Genomic DNA, 19255 nt, shown 5'->3' with positions numbered 1-19255 from the left:
CTTGTGGTTATTTTTTAGGGGAAAAAGATATCAGAAAGTATTAGTACAAATAATTTTGTGTTTTCTTCCTTAGTACATATAACATACACAGTAGTCAGTACTAAGAGAAAAGATGAGTATTTTCACACATGCACACTCCCATCCCTACATTCCACACCAAAATATGATTTTGTAAAGAATGAACTGCTGACTACACAGATAGTGCTATCATATACTGTATATATAGCAATATACTTCATTTAAAAAAAATACTTCTGCCCAAATTCTTATACATAAGCTTTGTAGCATATGAGTAATAAACTGATACCACTGAAACCAAATTTGTAATCAAATTGCAAGTACTGTACTAATCTATGCCAATTATACAGATTTGTACCTCCATATTGATAACTAATTCATTTTGGTTGCATAGTTTATTTAAAAAAAAACGATTCCAATCTGGAAATTATTTAGAGTGAATTGGCAAATTAGATACTACAATTTTATTAGTAAATATTGTTAAGTTTAATTATTCTACAGGGATGGATTTCTTTTCGATTTCTGGTTGTTCCATGCCAAAACTGCTATCAAACTTCAGACTCAGCAATTCTGAAACAGCCTTTTTCATAATTAAACCTTTCTACCACAAGATGTTGCTTTGCTAGCAATGCTAGAAAAACTTCTGTATCTTGTTTTCCCCTTATCTCAAAATTCCTACACTTCTGCTAAAGACCCACTCACCCACATGGCCAGTTTTTATTAATCAACAGCTGATAGGTGAATTGAGCCATTGGACACCCACAGAATGCTACCTACTGTCTACGTCATTCCAGTCTTCCTTTGCTTTGCTTTTCCCATGTTATTTGCTTAGATTTCAAACAAATAAGGTAACGTTATAGATTATTGACATAACTTTTGGAGGTGGGGTGTGTAAAAGGATGTTCTGTGGAGTTCAATAGTACTGCTTCTCTCACCTGCCATACAAATATATGTACGGGAGTATGTAAGGCACTTTTGGTATTTGCCTTCTATGTATCTATTTCAGGGCTGTCAAACTCGTGGCCCGCTGACCGGATGCGTCACACGCTAGCCATGCCCACGCCCAGTTTAGCAAAGGGGAAAAAAGCCACCGTGATGATGCAAGTTTGACACCCCTGATCTATTTGGTATTGGTCTATGCAAGTGATCTATGATCCTTCATACTAGCAGATAGCACTGTAAGGAAACTGATGTCCAGACTGCTTCCTCTAAACACATGTCCAAGAAAGAAAAATGGAATATTATGCATATGTTCAAAAATAAATATATACCATAAATTTTCTGTATGAAATCTTTTTGAAATGGAACCAAAACATTCTTTTCATTAAACATGGACCTATAGTTTCACCTGATTTTCTAACAGAAAGGATGGCCTCTTTGTACTTGCTACGTGAAAAAAGTCTTTTCACAGATGTTTGGTATTTTTTATAAAAAAATACTATTTATTAATAAAACAGGCAGAGGCCTATTTTGTACTGACAACTTAGGGCACCGTAAGACAAGTTGTACAGTTCAGAAATGGACACAGTAGCCAGAAATAAAATGTTCTGTAGACAGATAGTGCATGTGCCCGTTTTTTAATTGCCTTTGCTCTTGACAATTAAAACTCCTTTCCCCAGGGATATCATTAACCTTCATTAAATTACTTTCTGCCAGTATAAAACAGAATGCTTTAAATTATGCAAAGACAAATAATATTTTATAGTGTTACTTTTACCATAAACTACATAGTTTGTTGAAAATGAGCCATTAGTGAAAATTTAGCAGGCAGATATGAATAAGATACAAGGTATGCCACTCCCAATCAGATTGATGGCCCCTCTGTTGTTTTCTAGATTTTTATAACAGACGCTGTATGTGAATTTGACAGGAAATAACAACACAGTTGACTGTGCAATAGCATGTACAAAGAAAAAAAATCCTGACCTCTATTAGCTACTCTGATCTATTAAAATGGAGGTTACATGACATTTTGATCTGGACTAATTCAAGCAATGCATATCTTTCAGTCTTACAATATTTAGTTACTAGCTGTTCATTATTTTGTTTTCATTGTTTATGGCAACACTTTCACTCTCCACACTCAATTCTAACTGAACTGGTTATTTTAAAAAATAGTCTCATTAAACTTTATTAGCAGCTATTAACAGAACTATAGAAATATACACAGCTAGCTAGCTTAAATGATTATTTTTTGTTTTCCTGATAATTGTTATAGTATTCTCAAGTAGTCTAAAGGATTGATCTAATGGATCAATCAATGGAACTGAGCATCCTGGTGAATTCTCTTTCTTCTTTCCAAGGTGAAATGCCTACCTCTTTAACTTCATGGCAGGGTTGCTATATGTTCATTTTGGTGACAGCACTGTGAAAGCATAACTCTCAAAAGCTACATTATCCAAGGTCATAAAAAGGTGCAAACCAGCAGCATTTCAGAAGCAGCTTAGGTGTTCTATAAAGTGGGTCAGTTTTAGTTTCCTGTAGGATGTTTGACAGGGCTTTCTAGCATCACAGACATTAATCTACAGCCCACCACAGTGCCTTTATGTTCCTTCCTCAAACTACAGTATTGTATTTTTCTACCCATTAACCAAGGATAAATGACCTAGATATCATGCCTATCAAAGCCTCATTTTTCTTTTACCCTTTTGTTCTTTAATGTACCACATTATCACACACAGAACACATTTGAAAATATGTTGAGGGAGTAATGCAGGTCTTTGTGCATCTTTCTGAAGCTTCAGTAAGGGTTGAACAATATGAGTATAATTCAGGCTTTTTTCCCCTTGTCTTTTCCCAGACGACTAATTTAGTATATTTGGAGATAGAAAAGCTGGTAAAGAAAGATACAGGGGAAAGACTGCAGTGATATATTTGTTTCTGTTGAGCATGAATCAGTTGTGATCACTATATTCTAGGAATTACACCTTACATATCATGAGTCACTTTTATTAAAAGCATCATTACTACAGTTGGCAGCAATTTACATCTTATCTTACATGATAGCAATTTCCAAGGTGGGGGGGGGGGGAATAAAAAGACATCACAAAAAAAAAAAAAAGAAAAACATACATTTACAAAGTCATGTCTGTAAACTTCAAGGCTACTTTAGAGTTGAGGTAATCTGTTTAGCTTTGTGGCTAAAGTAACAAAGTCCTTTAATTTAAAAAGGTACCTGATTTTTAAAAAAAATTGTTTTACCAGTGCATTACAAAATCACGAGACGATTTAACTGTAGTTTTATCCTGCAAGAACCTTTTCAATGGGTAATTTCCAAAAGGTACTCTTCACATTCAACAGCTGCCTTATTATTGCTGTGTCTCAAGACAGAGAGACATTCACACTATCATGGAGATTGTCAGAGAATGTGTGTATATATGTGTGGGTGTGCATGTGCACATTTTGTGCACGAGTGAATTTCCATACAGTCAAAATGATATGTAAGAATGATATGCATGTTAAAATTTATCTTGACCTTCACAGCAAAAAATTAAAAATTAATAATTAAATATATAACTTCATACTTCCTTTCAGCAGCACTTCCTTCTATTTAGTGCCAGTCTATTACAAGTTGCTGCTTTATAATACCAATGGTACCAAAAGGAAAAAAAAGCAGAGCATTATATCAATTTCCTTAAAAAGATAAGGTCACCTCTCCATTTCATCTCTTCTAGGGATAATAAATAATGCACTGCACAATACTTAATGACCAAGATACCTTTTGACTCATCTGTATAACATGACTTTTTGTTTGCTACACTATGTTACAGAACAGCTTATAAAACTAAGTATGGACATTAACTGTGAGTGTAAACAGTAGGACTACCACTTGTCAAAAGTTTAAAACACTTGAACAGTAACTTGTACTGCTTATTCATCATTTTCATTGTTTTCTATTTCATCCCCCCCATCAAGTGAGTCTAATTCTTCACCCTGTGCTATTTCATCTTCTAAAGCAGAGGAATCTGCAGTTTTATCAAGGCTCTCCTCTGCATCACTGCCCTCTAGATTTTCTTCATCTTTAAAGGCAGCTTCTTCAGTTTTATCCGTAACCTTCACTTCACTGGAGCCCACTGCATTCTGAAGTCCCGCTAATGCTGGGAAACCAGGTAGTGTCAATCCTCCCAATCCCGGAGGTAGAAACATAGAAGGGTAAAACAGACCAGGGGCCATCGTTGACAGAAGGAAAGGATTGAAGGTTAGAGGGTTGGCAGGCAATCCAGTGTTGCTTGTGGTGGTAGCAGAGGCCACAGCAGCAGTTGCACCAACAGATCCATTTGCAGAGTCAGTAGCTGAAACAACGTCTGTGCTTTTCTCAGAGTCTTTGTTCTCCTCTTCGTTCTCGTTCTTCTTTTCTTCTACTTTTGAAGTGCCATCTTCACTTTCTCCTTGACTGGAAGCCATAGTGGTGTTTCCAGAAGCAGCTGTTATTGGGTTATTCAACAATCCACCTAGTCCAAACATATTGGGCAACCCTGCCATACCTGGCAACATCAGAGGCAGCATAGCAGCTGGATTTTTAGAATCACCTCCAGCAGCAGCAGCAGCTGTCGCCAGTCCTGGAGGGAAGCCCATGAGACCTGCAAGTTGGAGAGATTGTAGGTTTTGTAAATTCTGAAGGCTTGCGAGATCCATTCCAGCGAACAGACTGTTCATTATCAGTGGGTTAATTCCCGATGTTGAAGCTACAGCAGCAGCTGCTGCAGCTGCTTTGGCAATTTCACTTTTTGGCCTTCTCCCTCTTCTGCTTGCACCCTCTTCTCGCACCACGGGACCTGTGAGAAGACGGTCAAACATGGATTCTGGAACAAAACCCTAGATGATGGGGGGGGTGGGTGGGAGTGGAAGTGGGGAGAAAAGCACAAGCATACAATTATGCTTTCATTTATAATGATGCCTTTATACTGAGCATTTTACATCATGCTGCTTATATGATTCACAATTGTATATAATAAAGGGGTCCATTTACTCATCTTATTTGTCTACCTTTGATCTTAAAATCTATGAGTTATAAAAGTTATCCCTAATAAAAAATTAGGTTTTTAACATCAGATTAAATCCAAGGAACACAATTGTAAGAGAAGCAAGATGTAATGTCCAAAGAGCATGACTGAAATTTTCTATCTGATTCTTTTCAATTGGGGATATGAAGAGGTAAAATAGATGTGTGAAGCATTGCAGAAGCATTATATACGTCTTCTGGTTTTCTTTTACTCCAAAATATGACATTGCTAAACATCAACAGCATAACTGAGGGAACTACATGGGAATATGGTGCTGAGTTTTTCACCTGTGAATAGGTTTACCAATGAATAAATCATAGGAAAGAAAAAGAGATGGTAAAGTTACATGAAGCATAGATACTTATGCTTTCTTCATTGTGTAGTTCTCCACTGTCTCACATGTCTTTGTCACCAATGCGCTCAGAAGCTGCACCTGGTCCACAGTGCAGCAATCTGAGCAGTGGTATGCTGATCTGTTTAACAAGCTGTACTGTTTACCCAATATACTTCTGGGTGCATTTCAAAGTGCTGGTTCCCACTTAAAAGACACGGAGCCCACTTATTTGAGGAACTGCCTGTCATCCTGCAATTTTTGCAGGTGGTAAAAGGTGACAGATTAGGTACAGTCTGGGTTCCCTCATTTAAACAGTCCCACAGTATTTTAATATTGTGAGAGGCCTAAAGAATTCTGGAGTTTGATAGCACCAAAATTGAACTAAATAAATCTGACTGTGTAATTAAAAAAAACTCCTATTACTTACAGACTGCTTAACAATGTCAGTCCAATCTGGAGCAACAGCAAATTCTGGATTTTCTTCCAGCCATCTTGGCAAGTCTTTCATTGGTGGGGCCATAGCACCACCCATCTAATAATATATATTAAATTTTAATTAAAGAAAAGATCTCTATTTCATAATGTATGCAGTTTAACAAATCTAGCCTATTATTTATTTATACATACTGTCACTGATAATCTGAATGACAAATGACTTATTAATCATTATTAATAAAGTACAAAAAATTGTCAAATAGTTTAAGAATATTGCAACTTAAAATCCAAAATGTTAATAGAATCAAGATTTCTCCTATCCCATGATGTGAAAAACTAAAGAGAAATAAGAAGTCAAACTAGAAACGATCTGGCCTCCTCCAGAAAATCTTCAATGAAGGAGATCGTTGATTCAATACCGATATTTCAAACAAAATGATACAGAATGTTTGAGATGACTGAGGCATGCCGTTTTATAGAAAAGTAATATAAAAGCATTTACCTGAAAATTAAATGAAACAATGGGTAGTCATAGAGGAAATTAGTCAGTGCATTACCTTCTTCCCATTCCGTTTATTTACAACAGGAACCCTCTCTTCTCCAGTTAAGGTATTAATATCCAATTTATTAGGATTTCGACATCTGTGCCGTTTTTGCTTCGGTTTCTGAAATGGGGAAAACAGCACATCTGCACTCTTCTAAAGAAAGGAAAAAGGGCAATTATTTCCTAGACATGAATGCTTAATTTATAAAACTATATGTACAGTATATTTTATTATTGAAATAAACATTAACAGTAGCATCAAGACTATTACGTGTTTAACAGTAATATTTTTAAACTAAGACTTTACAAAGTCTTCTGTTACTAAACAGAGTAACAGAATTCTAAAACAAGGATATAAGCTTAAGCTTTTCAAATAGGTCAGAGACCACAAAAATAATTTGACACTTTCAATATTTACAACTGGTTTGCTTACTTTACTTATTGTAAAGTGTTTTCTTTAAATATCCGAGGAACTTTGTCACATATAAATAAAATGGTAAAATAATAAAATAGAAGGTGAGTATTCACTTACTGGTACATAACTTGGCATATCAACAGTATACATGGGATGCAATTTAAGCCATTCAATTAAATCCTTGTTTTTAGGTGCATCTTCTCCCACTAGTCTGGTCCCATCTTCTATATTAATGACAGGAATATGAGTATCAGGATCCAGTTGCCCAGGAGATGGAATGTTTCTTGCTGGAGGAGGTTCCATTTCTTCATCAAACACTTTGGTCACTTCTGCATCTTCCTGCAGAAAGTTCAAAATTCTATTAACTTTCAACATAATGCTAATTCAACAGGAATGATGCATAAAACACCTAATTTAAATGGGGACTACTGTTAGCCTTTTAAACAATAATGACAAACAACAGACATTATTTCTTGTAAGTACTTGTACTTGTAAGTATGTATAGATATACATAGCTATTTCACCATTGCTTATACATACTGTACAGTTCTAAGGACAAGGTGAGGAAAGGCAAGTAAAAAGCATGTTATGATGCCATGTATGGCAAAAAATACATAAAGGCAGTCATTCTGGTATCTTTGTGGTTTAAAGTAGACACATATGGCTATATAGTAAGGATAGACAACTTTTATTTAGACTGGTGGACATATCTGGAATTTTTAGATCATGAAGCGTATAACTAGTATTTTAACACTAAGTTACCAAAATGTTCTGTACACAGTTTCATGCTCTTCTATTTTAAATGGTTAGATGGGCACCTGGCTGCAAACATCTGGCTGCAAGCAACTTTCAATTTTTATTCTAAAAAGACCTATGTGATCAATAAGCATTGTTTTAAGTGAAACATTCCAGCGCAGCCATGTTAAACTTTTGCAAGTAAATCTTCTGTGACTCATCTGATGAAGCAAACTATGATCCATAAAAGCCTGTTATAACCAACTGATTAATATTTACAATACCACAAGATTTCTACAAGATTTTCCAGATTTATTTTCTACATTCATAGAATAGCTGCTGCCAGAATGGCGGCGCCCGCCCTCTGGAACAACCTCCCCCCAGAGCTACGTACAATAACAGACCTCCGGATTTTTCGTCGGGCCCTAAAAACCCATTTATTTCAACTAGCTGGGCTGGCTTGAGTCAAATTTTAAACGGATTTTAAATTGGAATGTTTTAATTACGGCCAAAATTATTTAATTATTTTAAACAGATTTTAGATTTTGTATGTTTTGTATGTATGTCTTGTTTTTACTTTGGCTGTTCACCGCCCTGAGTCCTACATTGGAGAAGGGCGGTATAGAAATTTAAACAAATAAATAAATAAATAAATAAATAAGAATGTTTTCCCCCCTTTTTTGCATTTTGATAGGAATTAAGAAGAGGCATGTATCTTTAAATTTCTCCAAATACAAAAAATCAGCTCTCAAATGCTTCAGGTGTAAGTTAAATATTCTATTTTACATATTCTGAAATATTCTGGGAACAGCTAGGGAGATGCATAGGGTCCACAGTTGGGCCCTATGTTTATCATAATTATGCTGTATTTTCTTTTTTTGAAAATAATATAATGGAAATATTTTCTTACTGCTGTCAGAGATGCTTGCTTGCCGCTTATAAATAAAAGATCAAGACCTTCTACGTTTTTCCTTCTTCCTCTTCTCCTTTTCATGGGTGGCTCGACATCAATTAAGGAACCATTTAGCAGATGTCTTGTGGGTGTGCGAGAAAGGCCTGCTTGTAGCAGCTCCATTTGACTTTTAAAGGCATCAGATACTGGTGTCGAAACAGTAGATAACAGAAACTTTGAAGGAACAGCTGAAAAAGTTGAGGTAGAACTTGCTGCCTCCCGTGAGGCTTTTGATAAGTCTACAATTTTTTCTTGCCCATTTTCAGAGACAATCTGTGATTCCCGCAATTGGGCAACCATTTCCATTAAATTTCTCCTCTTGGCTGCCCTTTCAGCCTCAATTTCAATCTTCCTCCTCCGCCTCCTCCGCTGACGTGGAACTGATAAATTGAGTACATCTTCCTAATGAAAAATTAACATATATCATTATGAGCAATGATTTTACCATTGCTTTTTTTAAAGAAATGTGTTCAATTTTTACTGCATTTTTGAAAAATGGAAAAAGCATAATATGATGGCACTGTCCCAATCAATAATATTTTTTCGCCTGACCAACATTAGATAAATTAATTATGTTTTTTGTCTAATGAAAAATGTGTCATAAAAACTACTTTCAATCTAAATGTTATTTATTTTTGTTTATTTTTTCTGGCAAAAGTGGAATTTATTGCCACATGTGTTTTTTGCTGCTATTTTGGCCCGTTTCCTTTTGTTAAACAAAACATACCTTAGATAACTGAGGCGATACAGAGACATCTTCACTGCCACTGATGCTGGCCTGACCAACCATGGAGAGTTCAGCAAAGCTTCTTTTCTGTAGAGGGCTGTCCACAGCTGCTGGCGTATATCCTGGTATAAGCCCCTGGAAATCAAACATCTGGCGTCTATTTACTGGCCACTTTCCCTTCAGCACTGCTTCACAGATGCTGTCTAATCGGTTGATCATTACTCGATCCTGCAAAAGGGAAATACAAAATCTGCATTATTGTATGGTTTAACAGATTTACTAATTTTAGATCCAAAGTAATTATAATTGAAATTCTGCATCTGAAAAGTATTCCCAATCACCCTGAAATTAAACTGAATGCACATAAATGAAGAACAAACATCATTGCTGTTAGTAATCAAAATAAACAAACTGTTGGATGAGCAGTACTTTTTCCTGAGTGTTTGCTATTACGTAGACATTTTAAAACTCAAGCCGAATTGACAAGTAATAGTGCAACTACTACACAATGAATAATATAATCTTTACTCTCAACAACTTTGTCTTAGGTAGGTCAGAGACAAGACCATCTGTAATTCTGTCCTAGGAAGTGGTTCTTTATTAGTGTCACTATTAATAAAGTTCAACTTTGTGAAAAGGGTACCAATCTCGGAACATCCCATAAATGTCAGTTCTCATTCCACACCCATTATCACTTCAAGTTCCACTCAAGCATGTATACTGAAACAATTTAATTACGGCATGCTCAAAATAAAAGCAAATACAAAACATGCACTGCTGCATAGAAAATACTTTGAATCTTAGTTGCATATTTTTGGAACTTTTAATGTTATGCTTTATATAATGCCCTTCTAATTTTTGTTAAATTAAGAAATTTAAGGAAGTTAAATTACTTGGCTAATATTTGCTTTTAAAATCTGAATGCTGTAAAGATTATGTTTTTGTGTGCTGTTCTTGACATGAACATATTATATTTTCTGCTAGTGGTGTTATTTGTACATTTGTACCGTACTATATTAATTGATTTACATTATTTTTTGAAGTTTATTGTAAACTAGCAATACGTTAATTTTAAGCTACTTTCTGTGGAAACACACAGTTAACAGTATCTTGAATCACAAATACTTGTCCAAAGTAATTATCAATATTTGGAAATTATCGATTGATAACCAGATAGGATTAATCTTCACTAAACTACAAAATAGAATAAAAGCTGCCAGCAGATTTCAGCAGCTGCAGCCAGCTGCTTGTTTTCCCCAGGAATAAGCCTATTATAGCAAGGTTATTTTCCCCTAATCCAGATGGCCCCGTTATGGTGATTAGGAAGCTTAAGACTTTTACTACTTTATTTTTCTCTAGCACCCAGTGAAATCAGAAACTGAGATGTATATGAGGCTAATACAATTTCACTATGAGAACTTTATCTATTCTGAATTTTATTTTAAAAAAATGAAAGTTATGAGATTGTCTATTAAGTCTTGTTTAAGATTACAAAAAAAATAATAATAATCCATTTACATTACAACATTTAGGAAATACCATAATATTTATTTTAAGTTGTTGGTTTCTGAATAGCAGGCCTAGAACATATCCCTTAGGTGATAGGCAACGGAAAAGGAAGTCTCAGTCTGAAATTTTACTTTATTTTCCTGTTCTATTATTATGCAGAAAAGCTAGAATACCTCTAATTGAATCCTCTTCAGTTGAGAAAATCAGATATGTTTAGCTGCTGAGAGCCAAACCTGTAAATACTTCATATTCTTCTTGAGTGCCTCTCATCCCTCCTGAAGAGAATCTGTTCTATATCTTTACAGAATTGAATTATGATATACACTATTAAGTTATTCATAGCTGATAACGAAAGTTATGTTAATGTTATTAATAATGTTATTAATAATGTTATATATTGAACAAACCTTAGGCCAAAAAGAAAAGGCAAATGTTCTTTCATGAAGCAGCTGGGCTACTGATGGGTCTCCATCTTCCATATAAAATCCATCACGCGTTTCATCCCTTGCAGTGCTCAGGGATGCATTGCTTTCTTCATCAAAATTCTTACCCCGAGAAATCATTCCTGTCGAGAAATAACGATCACCAAAAATTAGTTCCCCCAAATAGGACAGTTATTTATAGTGTAATAAATTTTATACGATCATTAAAGCTTTGATTGAACTAAGTACTGGGAATTTTCTGTACATCATAATGGACAAATGTATTTTATTTCTAAGATGAAGTTAGAAGAAAAAAACTCCAAGAAATTCTCTTAGAAAAATTATTTTTTAGTAAAATTTATAAATTTATGGTATTTTATTTAGTAAAACTCAATAATTTTCTAGGATGCTTTCTTACTTTGATTATATAATTTTGTTCTTTTATATTCTATTTTATTGCAGTTCAAAATAAATAACAGAGATGACAGTGCTATTTCTAAAACATTTATATGGTACCCTTTATTTGTTAGAACCAAATAAAATAGTAGCTATCAAACTGTATTCTCAAGCTCTCTTGTCCATTTCTATTGATCTTTCTTTACAACAGCACAGCGATGTTGATGATTAAGCCTGTGCTTAGTTTTCAGAAAGCAATAATGAGGTCAAACAGTCTTGGCAAGTGCCTTAAGAACATGGTAAATATATAACACAAATAAGGATTTGTAGACAGATGTAGAAATTCCTTGGTAGGAAAATATATTTTTTTATTTTTTATTTTTATTTTACTTCAAATTTATATACCGCCCTTCTCCCTAGGGACTCAGAGCGGTGTACAGCCAAATAAAAACACATAATAAATACATTAAGAACAGATTAAAAGAAAATATCTCAATTTGGCCCAAAATTTAAAAAGACAAACAAATTTAAAATCCTTTAAAAGATTTGTTAGGCCAGCCCGGCTTGTTGGAAAAGGAAAGTTTTAAGGGCACGGCGGAAGGCACGGAGGTCTTGGATTCTCCTTATCTCTGGGGGCAGCTGATTCCAGAGGGTGGGAGCCCCCACAGAGAAGGCCCTCCCCCTGGGGGTCACCAGCCTGCATTGCTTGGCTGATGGCACCCCGAGGAGGCCCTCTCTGTGGGAGCGCACGGGTCGATGGGAGGTCGTCGGTGGCAGAAGGCGGTCTCGAAGATAACTAGGTCCTATGCCATGGAGCGCTTTAAAGGTGGTAACCAACATCTTGAAGCGCACCCGGAAGACCACTGGGAGCCAGTGCAGCTCGCGCAGGAGCGGTGTTATGCGGGAGCGCCATGCAGCTCCCATAATTACCCGCGCGGCCGCATTCTGGACCAGTTGGAGCCTCCAGGTGCTCCTCAAGGGGAGCCCCATGTAGAGAGCGTTGCAGTAGTCCAGGCGAGAGGTGACGAGGGCATGAGTGACTGTGCGCACGGAATCCCGATCAAGAAAGGGGCGCAACTGGCAAATCAGGCGAACCTGACAAAAGGTCCCCCTGGCAACAGCCGTCAGATGTTCCTCTAAGGACAGCTGCGTATCCAGGAGGACACCCAGATTGCGCGCCCTCTCCACGGGGGCCAAAGACTCGCCCCCGATAGTCAGTGATGGAGTCAGCTGACTATATCGGGATGCCGGGAACCACAGCCACTCAGTCTTGGAAGGGTTGAGCTTGAGCTTGTTCCTCCCCATCCAGATCCGTACAGCCTCCAGGCACTGGGCCATCACTTCAAGGGCATCGCTGGGGTGGAAAGGTTTATTGAAAAGAAAAATATTAAAGTCTTGCATTCCTAGTACTGCACTTTAAAAAGTTTGAGTGAGATCACTTGAAAATTTTAAGTCCATTGAAAGAACTGCTAAGATCTGGTCTGCCAAGTATAGTCAAAATAATTCTTAATTCAGGTTGCATCTACAATTACCTTCAGGTTGTGAAGATTCTTCTGACTTGTCATCATCATCAAGTTTTTCTTCTTCATCATCTTCCGAACCTTTTTCAGAAATTGATTTAGGATCAACTTCTATACTCAGTTCTGTATCTTTTATTTCACATTTTACAGGAGCAACCTCAACCTCAGCTTCCTCCTCCTCCTTATCACTTTTTATTGCAACATCTGCTGCCTCTTCCTCCTCCTCCTCCTCCTCGCCAGACTTTTCTTTGGCTGGTACTTTTTCAGCTCCTTCCACTTTAACCTCAGCTTGTTCTGTAGGTTTTTCATCTTGTACTAGTGAGGTTGGGATAATAGACATTGACTGACCACAGCAAACACCCAGTGGATTTAATAGAGATATGGTAGTTAGATTACCACCACCTCTATTTTGAGCAAAATTTTTATGAGAATCAAGAAAAGAAAGTTCAGGATCATTTAGAATGTGATAATCTGTCCTGCTGACTCCATGTTTAGCAGCTCCAATCAATAAATCTTTATCGTGTTTGCCACACTCCCACCATTCTGGTAAATCCAAACTTGGCTGACACAATTTTAGCCTCTCTGCCAATAGTGGGTGATGGAGAACCTGCTCTCGGACTTTCCTCAAGAGTTCTATACGATACAAAGTTCTAGAAGCACGTTCTTCAGTGATAGGCTCAATCACAGTAGAAAGATCAGGAGGTTCTATAAGGAAAAAAGGAGTACATAGAAATTAGTTTTAAAGTTACTACATATCAAGCAAAATTTTAAGAAGAAGGTTTTTTAAAAGTTCTATAATATAAATTATCACTGGGTTTCAAATAATTTCCAAATTGAAATAAACACGATCAGCAACTCTGCCCCTAAACTAAAGCAAATGTACTTATAGTTATTCTCTGCAAACGCAAAGAGTTTCAATTGCTCTTAATTGTTTCAAACTTGGCTTGGGATCTTAAAGGCCTCAGCTCAGTTGCTGAAGTGTTAGAATCAGTTGCTGTGTATTTTCATTTTTATCCTTTATTGAAATATAGTGTAGCATAGTGGTCAAAATGTTGGACTAGCACTGGAGAGGTTCTTAGCAGTGGGTGGCTCTGTATCAGATACATTCTTTCAGCCCAAACTCACAATATTCTCACAGAAATATATTGTGGGGAAAACCTAGAAGAGGAATGACATCGTTTCTGCCTCAAGCTCCTAAAGGAAAGCCAGGATATAAATCTAACAAAAATAGTAAATAAATAGATAATCTCTAGGTCTATGTGATAGTTCAGAGAAGGGAGTAGAGCTTCTAAAGAGTCTATTATTAGTCACAATTGTTCTACAGAGGAATGCATCCACTCCTTTGAGTGTTAAAAGTCTAGTAGGTGCAATACCTGAAGCATGAAGGCAGTCTTTACTCACATTTAAAAAAAATTAAAAGATCTTTAATATGAAATTTCCCCCCCCTAACTTTATTTCATTAGAATGCTATAGTTGCAAACTTATAGCATGTGTGTGATCACAACTACTGGAAAAAAGGAAAGGATAAAAGGGAAAATAAACATGGATCCTTAAATATCTTAAACTATCTAAACTATCTTTTAGTATTATGAAAAACAATGGGCTTGCCTTCATCTGGTTTGGCTGGCATTCGACACACTCGCCTGCACATAGCTACAAAACAACTGAAGTACTTCTCCAAACTTTCATCAGATTTCTTATCAAGTCTGGCAAAAGCTCTGAACTGGTTCCAATCAAACTGTTGCTTTGTAGGGTCAAAAATAACTCCGAAAGTAGATACAACACGATAAAAATCTGCTTCCTCTCTCCTTGTCCACCTAAAAACAAAAAGATTAGTATATCAGGATACTTCCAAAAGTCCAAATGAATATCCGCTTGCATTCTAAAGACAGTAATTTATGTTGCAAGGCAATACTCATCTATGAGGAAGCCTGAAGAAACTTACTTTTGACGTTTTTCTGTTATTATAGCTTCTCTTTCTGCTTCCAGTGCTCTCACTTCTTCACGAGGTCGCCGTCGACGCCGGTCAGTCTTCATTAATGCTTCTTGCCTCATTTGTTGCCTTTTATAACTACGTTGATAGGCAGTAATGAGACGGCGCAAGCGAGTAGTCAGGGTTGAAGTGCTTGGCCAGTAGAGTTGACCAAAATCAGCACTATTTTCACTGTGCTTGCCTGGAGAATATTATCAAGGTAGATAAGAGGTATTCATAATTAAAGACAAATACTAGCTCACAAAATATCATCATAAAAACAGGTAACAAAAACACTTCTGATAATAAATCCGTCAGAGTTCAACAAAATTTCATGAAAAGGCCTTTGAATTACTACCGTGAACAATTTTCTTAACTGTATTCCAATGGCAGATAACCCAAAAAGAAATGTTCATACTCAATCCACTTTATGTCATTTTGTATACACTTGGAAACATAGTTTTCACCTATTCTATAGCACAACTAGAAAAAAACTTTAATACATTGGATCACATTTTTATCATTATCCTCTTTTTTCTTCCATTCATCACCAAGGTTTTCCAAAATCTTACCTGCATGGAGTTCTAGAGATTCTTCCTTGTCAGAAGGTGAGTTTGCAAATTCCTTTGACAAAAAAGAAAATGTAATGAATAATAGTGTTTCATTAAGGACAAGAATTAAATTCCAACACATACACAACACATACAATCATGAAAATCACACTATTTCAAAATAACCTAGTTATAAAGCGTGTATATTATAAATTAATACATCTTACATCAATTTCATCTTTGAATGGAATTCTGGTTGGTTTATATTCCGGGTCTTCATCTTCTCTATCAAAATCACCTCTAAATGAAATAAAATCCAGAAAATATCAGAGCTAATAACTCAAAACATTATCCAATGCTTATTACGCAGCATATGATAGACAATTAAAAAAAGAAAAGAATCCTGAAGCAAAAGGAAATCCTCCTCAGCAATACCTATTGTTACAATAAAAAAATGATTATTTTTTAATTGTCCTCAACATAAACATTATTTTGAAACATTCCTATGTATGAGAATCCACAAATGTGATGCAATAGGTGAAGTCAGGCCAGCATACACAATACAGTACGTTTATTAATTTTTTTATAATGTCCTGCTTACCCATCGCCACCATCTGTTAATAGATCTGTCCCTCTCTGCTCAGCAGCAATGGCCTTGGCATCAGGCATGCCAACTCGTTCCAAAAAACATAGAGTAGAGTCTGCTCTCATAGAATTGTACTTCTCATAGCCTGCATTCAGATAAACATAAAAAGACCAATATCTATCAACAAGAATCCTTACAGATTATACTTTTATACTGATCATAAACTAAGAAAACCTTATTTTAAAAATCCCTTCAAGCAGTGATACTGCCAATGAAGATCCCGAAAAATGTGTGAATAAGTGATAGAGAAAGAGAAATACGATAAATATTTATACTGAACACCTAGAGAAAAGTGCTTATGAGTTGCCCTTCTTCCACTACATGCAACCAAACTACCTTCTTTTGTTGTTCAGGTCTCAATGAAACCAGGGCATTATGCTGGAGATACATACATAGGGAAATATGTAGGATGATGCCTGTCTGTAATATGATACTGATCCCATCATAGTTTTCAGACTGCTGTTTTTTCTTACTGATCTCATTGACTAGATGGAAAATGGCAGATCCCAGCAGTGTGTGGCATCAACGTGGTTTTTAGGCTAGACTTGCCTCAGTTGAGCCCACAACAGAACTCCTGTATATAGGCAGAGCAGCACAATTCAATTAGGATTTATTCCACAATACACTCTCCTTAACTGCTGTACAGTGTCAAGCCAAATTGTAATCATGAAAGATTTCATAAGACTTCATTCTCTCCTTTAGATAATCTGGGCTACTGAGAATGCTGCACCGAACTCCAGAGAATTGGGATTATAATCAGGATTTGCCCACTGTATATATCATGCCAACTCTACTTCCCTAGTCTTTCAAAGTTAACAAGGCTTCATCCCACTCAAGGGAGCCCATAGTTTTCAGCACTGACATTTGTGAAATATTGCTTGGAACAAAGCCCAGGAGGCACTTGTACAGATTAATAGCAGAGGTTAAGCCCACCATCCACTTTGACACTAACTGGCAGAATTAGTAAGTGAACAATGTTGGAAGCAGAGTTTATGGAGAACTGTAAAACTATTTGGCTATTATTTAAACAAATATGGTTTTGTGTTATTTATAGCCAAGAAAGTAATGTTTTCTTCTGAAATATTCTGCAAACATTCAAAAACAGCATCTGATATTTACAACTCGAATACATTTTTTTTTAATGCAGAAGGAAAAAAGGGAACAGAAGCCAACAGTTCTTTGGAACTATACTTGTTAATATTATGACTGAATATTGGTGTAACAGCAAGCTTTACCAAGAAGCTCTGTTCAAAGTATGACATCACTCACCATGTTTGAACACTCCAATTAAAAGTGATTTATCTGCCTCTTTATCCCACCAATCCATAGGAACTTCTGCATGAAATGGTTCAGGAATCCAAATATCAATCTCACTAAAAAAGAGTTAGCATTTCCAAATAATTTTAGATGCTGGCATAAGTATCAAAGGAACAAACTTGTATAACTGTAACTAAATAAAAAATTAAGTATGCAAAAAAATCCCCAAACGGTATACTTTCTTCCACTTTAAAACCTTTACATTAGATTTATAAATTAAAGTGTTCACTGATATTCTGTCAAAATAGTTTATTTCATGAAATTAACAATTCTTCATCCTTAATGAATAACCAAAATATGCAGCAGTATAATAAAAGAGCATAATCAGATATGTTTAATCTTTAACTTTTTTATGATCATAAATATTCACACGAACCGTGATCATGAAGCACAAATAAACTTGAATTTGCACTAACCTTGAATCAGAACCCTCTAAGATCTTGTCAGCTTGGTCCCCTATAACTTCTTGCCTCAGATAGTACAGCATGCGGACACGCAGCAGGACCCTGGAGAGGAAAACAGAGAGGGGAAAAAGTTCTTAACTTCAGGACTGTTTGCCAACAGTGGCTTTTGGCAGCTGCTGCTGTTCATCCATCATCCTGCCAAGGCTGATTAGCCATGCTGTATGGTAGGCTTGAAGCGTGACAGATGGTGGCACATAATCACCTCTGTGTGGTGCTTTCTGCTGGCTTCCAACAGGCCTGCCTGGCAACCGCTTAGACTGCACAGAGAGGGATCGAGCTCAGCCCAACCCAGGCGCATTTCATTTAGTTCTACCTAGTGCAGCTTGTGAAGTTTAGACACGTACTCTACCACTGCCTCTGAAGTATTGAAGCAAGTTTGTAAACAACTGAGCAGATGGCTTTCAGTAACTGTTCTGCTTCATTATCTCATAAAATTTCCTCAGCTGCTGCCTTAATACCATTTTTGGAAGCACATCAGAAGTTGTAGGAATAAACGAGATATAAAATCTGGTTTTACTACCTTACAATAAACCCCCAGCATGGAATGTTAAGACTTGTTAGATTACACAAACCTTTGCTTTAAAAAAATAGGAAAAAGTCAGTGTTTTCTTAAGAAATTATTTTGTAAAAAGTTCTTGCCAAATTTACTTCTCTTATTATCTTAGAAGACAATAGAATATACCATATTTAGCTTCACTGTGTAATTCCTCTAAAAAAATATAAACATTTATTTTGGAGCCATAATCCTATATTCATACTCAAAGACCAAATTGATGTAATTAAACATCTACTCTCTTCCATTCTCAACGATGCTAGAAAACTATTAAAAGAAATACACCGAAAAAACATATTCTACTTGAAATGCTAATGATATGAACTGGCAATATGTGTGCCACATCTGCCCCCCCCCCTCGTTTTCTGAAGCTCCTCATCCCCACAGAATAATGTTGTCCAACTGGGAAAAAAGCCCAAAGGTATTCCTGCCTTTTACTTGGTTAGCCATGTAAATCTAGTACTTTGGGTAACACCCCTGCAGCTTCTATCCCAGCCCTTTCTGCATAATAATAAGACACCCTAAAGCATCTGTAATATTGTAAAAGTCTTTGGGACACCAATTTTTAAGGTGGTATGCCTACAGAATAAAATCTGGGACACTTTTTCTAATCTAGAAATCATTCTACACAAATGCAAAACCATTTTCAACATAGACAGCACCTAGTGAAGAACCTTCTAAAGAAAGAGCATAGCTGCCTTTTATAATATTTACTATCAATTAATAAATGAAACAAATGCAC

General features: G+C 36.2%; 1 protein-coding gene and 1 long non-coding RNA gene across 7 annotated transcripts in view; one reads left to right on the top strand and one right to left on the bottom strand.

The window, feature by feature from the left end:
- Nucleotides 1-2951: 2951 nt before the first annotated feature.
- Nucleotides 2952-19255, bottom strand: part of CHD7 (chromodomain helicase DNA binding protein 7) — a 199223-nt gene continuing 182919 nt past the window's right edge. For all 6 annotated transcript variants that reach the window (XM_034429835.3, XM_034429834.3, XM_087890607.1 and 3 more), the window contains 15 exons: nucleotides 17913-18002; nucleotides 17449-17552; nucleotides 16135-16264; nucleotides 15761-15833; nucleotides 15555-15606; nucleotides 14956-15184; nucleotides 14619-14827; nucleotides 13023-13715; nucleotides 11080-11237; nucleotides 9164-9391; nucleotides 8395-8838; nucleotides 6867-7088; nucleotides 6348-6488; nucleotides 5783-5887; nucleotides 2952-4833 (listed from right to left, as the gene is read on the bottom strand). In XM_034429835.3, the coding sequence (XP_034285726.2) occupies nucleotides 3889-4833; nucleotides 5783-5887; nucleotides 6348-6488; nucleotides 6867-7088; nucleotides 8395-8838; nucleotides 9164-9391; nucleotides 11080-11237; nucleotides 13023-13715; nucleotides 14619-14827; nucleotides 14956-15184; nucleotides 15555-15606; nucleotides 15761-15833; nucleotides 16135-16264; nucleotides 17449-17552; nucleotides 17913-18002 (3823 nt within the window). In that variant the 3' untranslated portion in view covers nucleotides 2952-3888. The remainder of the gene's footprint in view (nucleotides 4834-5782; nucleotides 5888-6347; nucleotides 6489-6866; nucleotides 7089-8394; nucleotides 8839-9163; nucleotides 9392-11079; nucleotides 11238-13022; nucleotides 13716-14618; nucleotides 14828-14955; nucleotides 15185-15554; nucleotides 15607-15760; nucleotides 15834-16134; nucleotides 16265-17448; nucleotides 17553-17912; nucleotides 18003-19255) is intronic.
- LOC117672829 (uncharacterized) lies at nucleotides 7038-17658 on the top strand. Its single transcript, XR_015733389.1, has 3 exons — nucleotides 7038-7224; nucleotides 15538-15590; nucleotides 16882-17658. It is a non-coding gene; the product is annotated as an uncharacterized LOC117672829 (long non-coding RNA).

Source organism: Pantherophis guttatus, chromosome 3 (genome assembly GCF_059756535.1).
Source record: "Pantherophis guttatus breed Tessera chromosome 3, ASM5975653v1, whole genome shotgun sequence".
Lineage (NCBI taxonomy): Eukaryota > Metazoa > Chordata > Lepidosauria > Squamata > Colubridae > Pantherophis > Pantherophis guttatus.
Note: the sequence above shows the minus strand (reverse complement) of the source record. Positions and strands in the feature narration are given on the sequence as shown.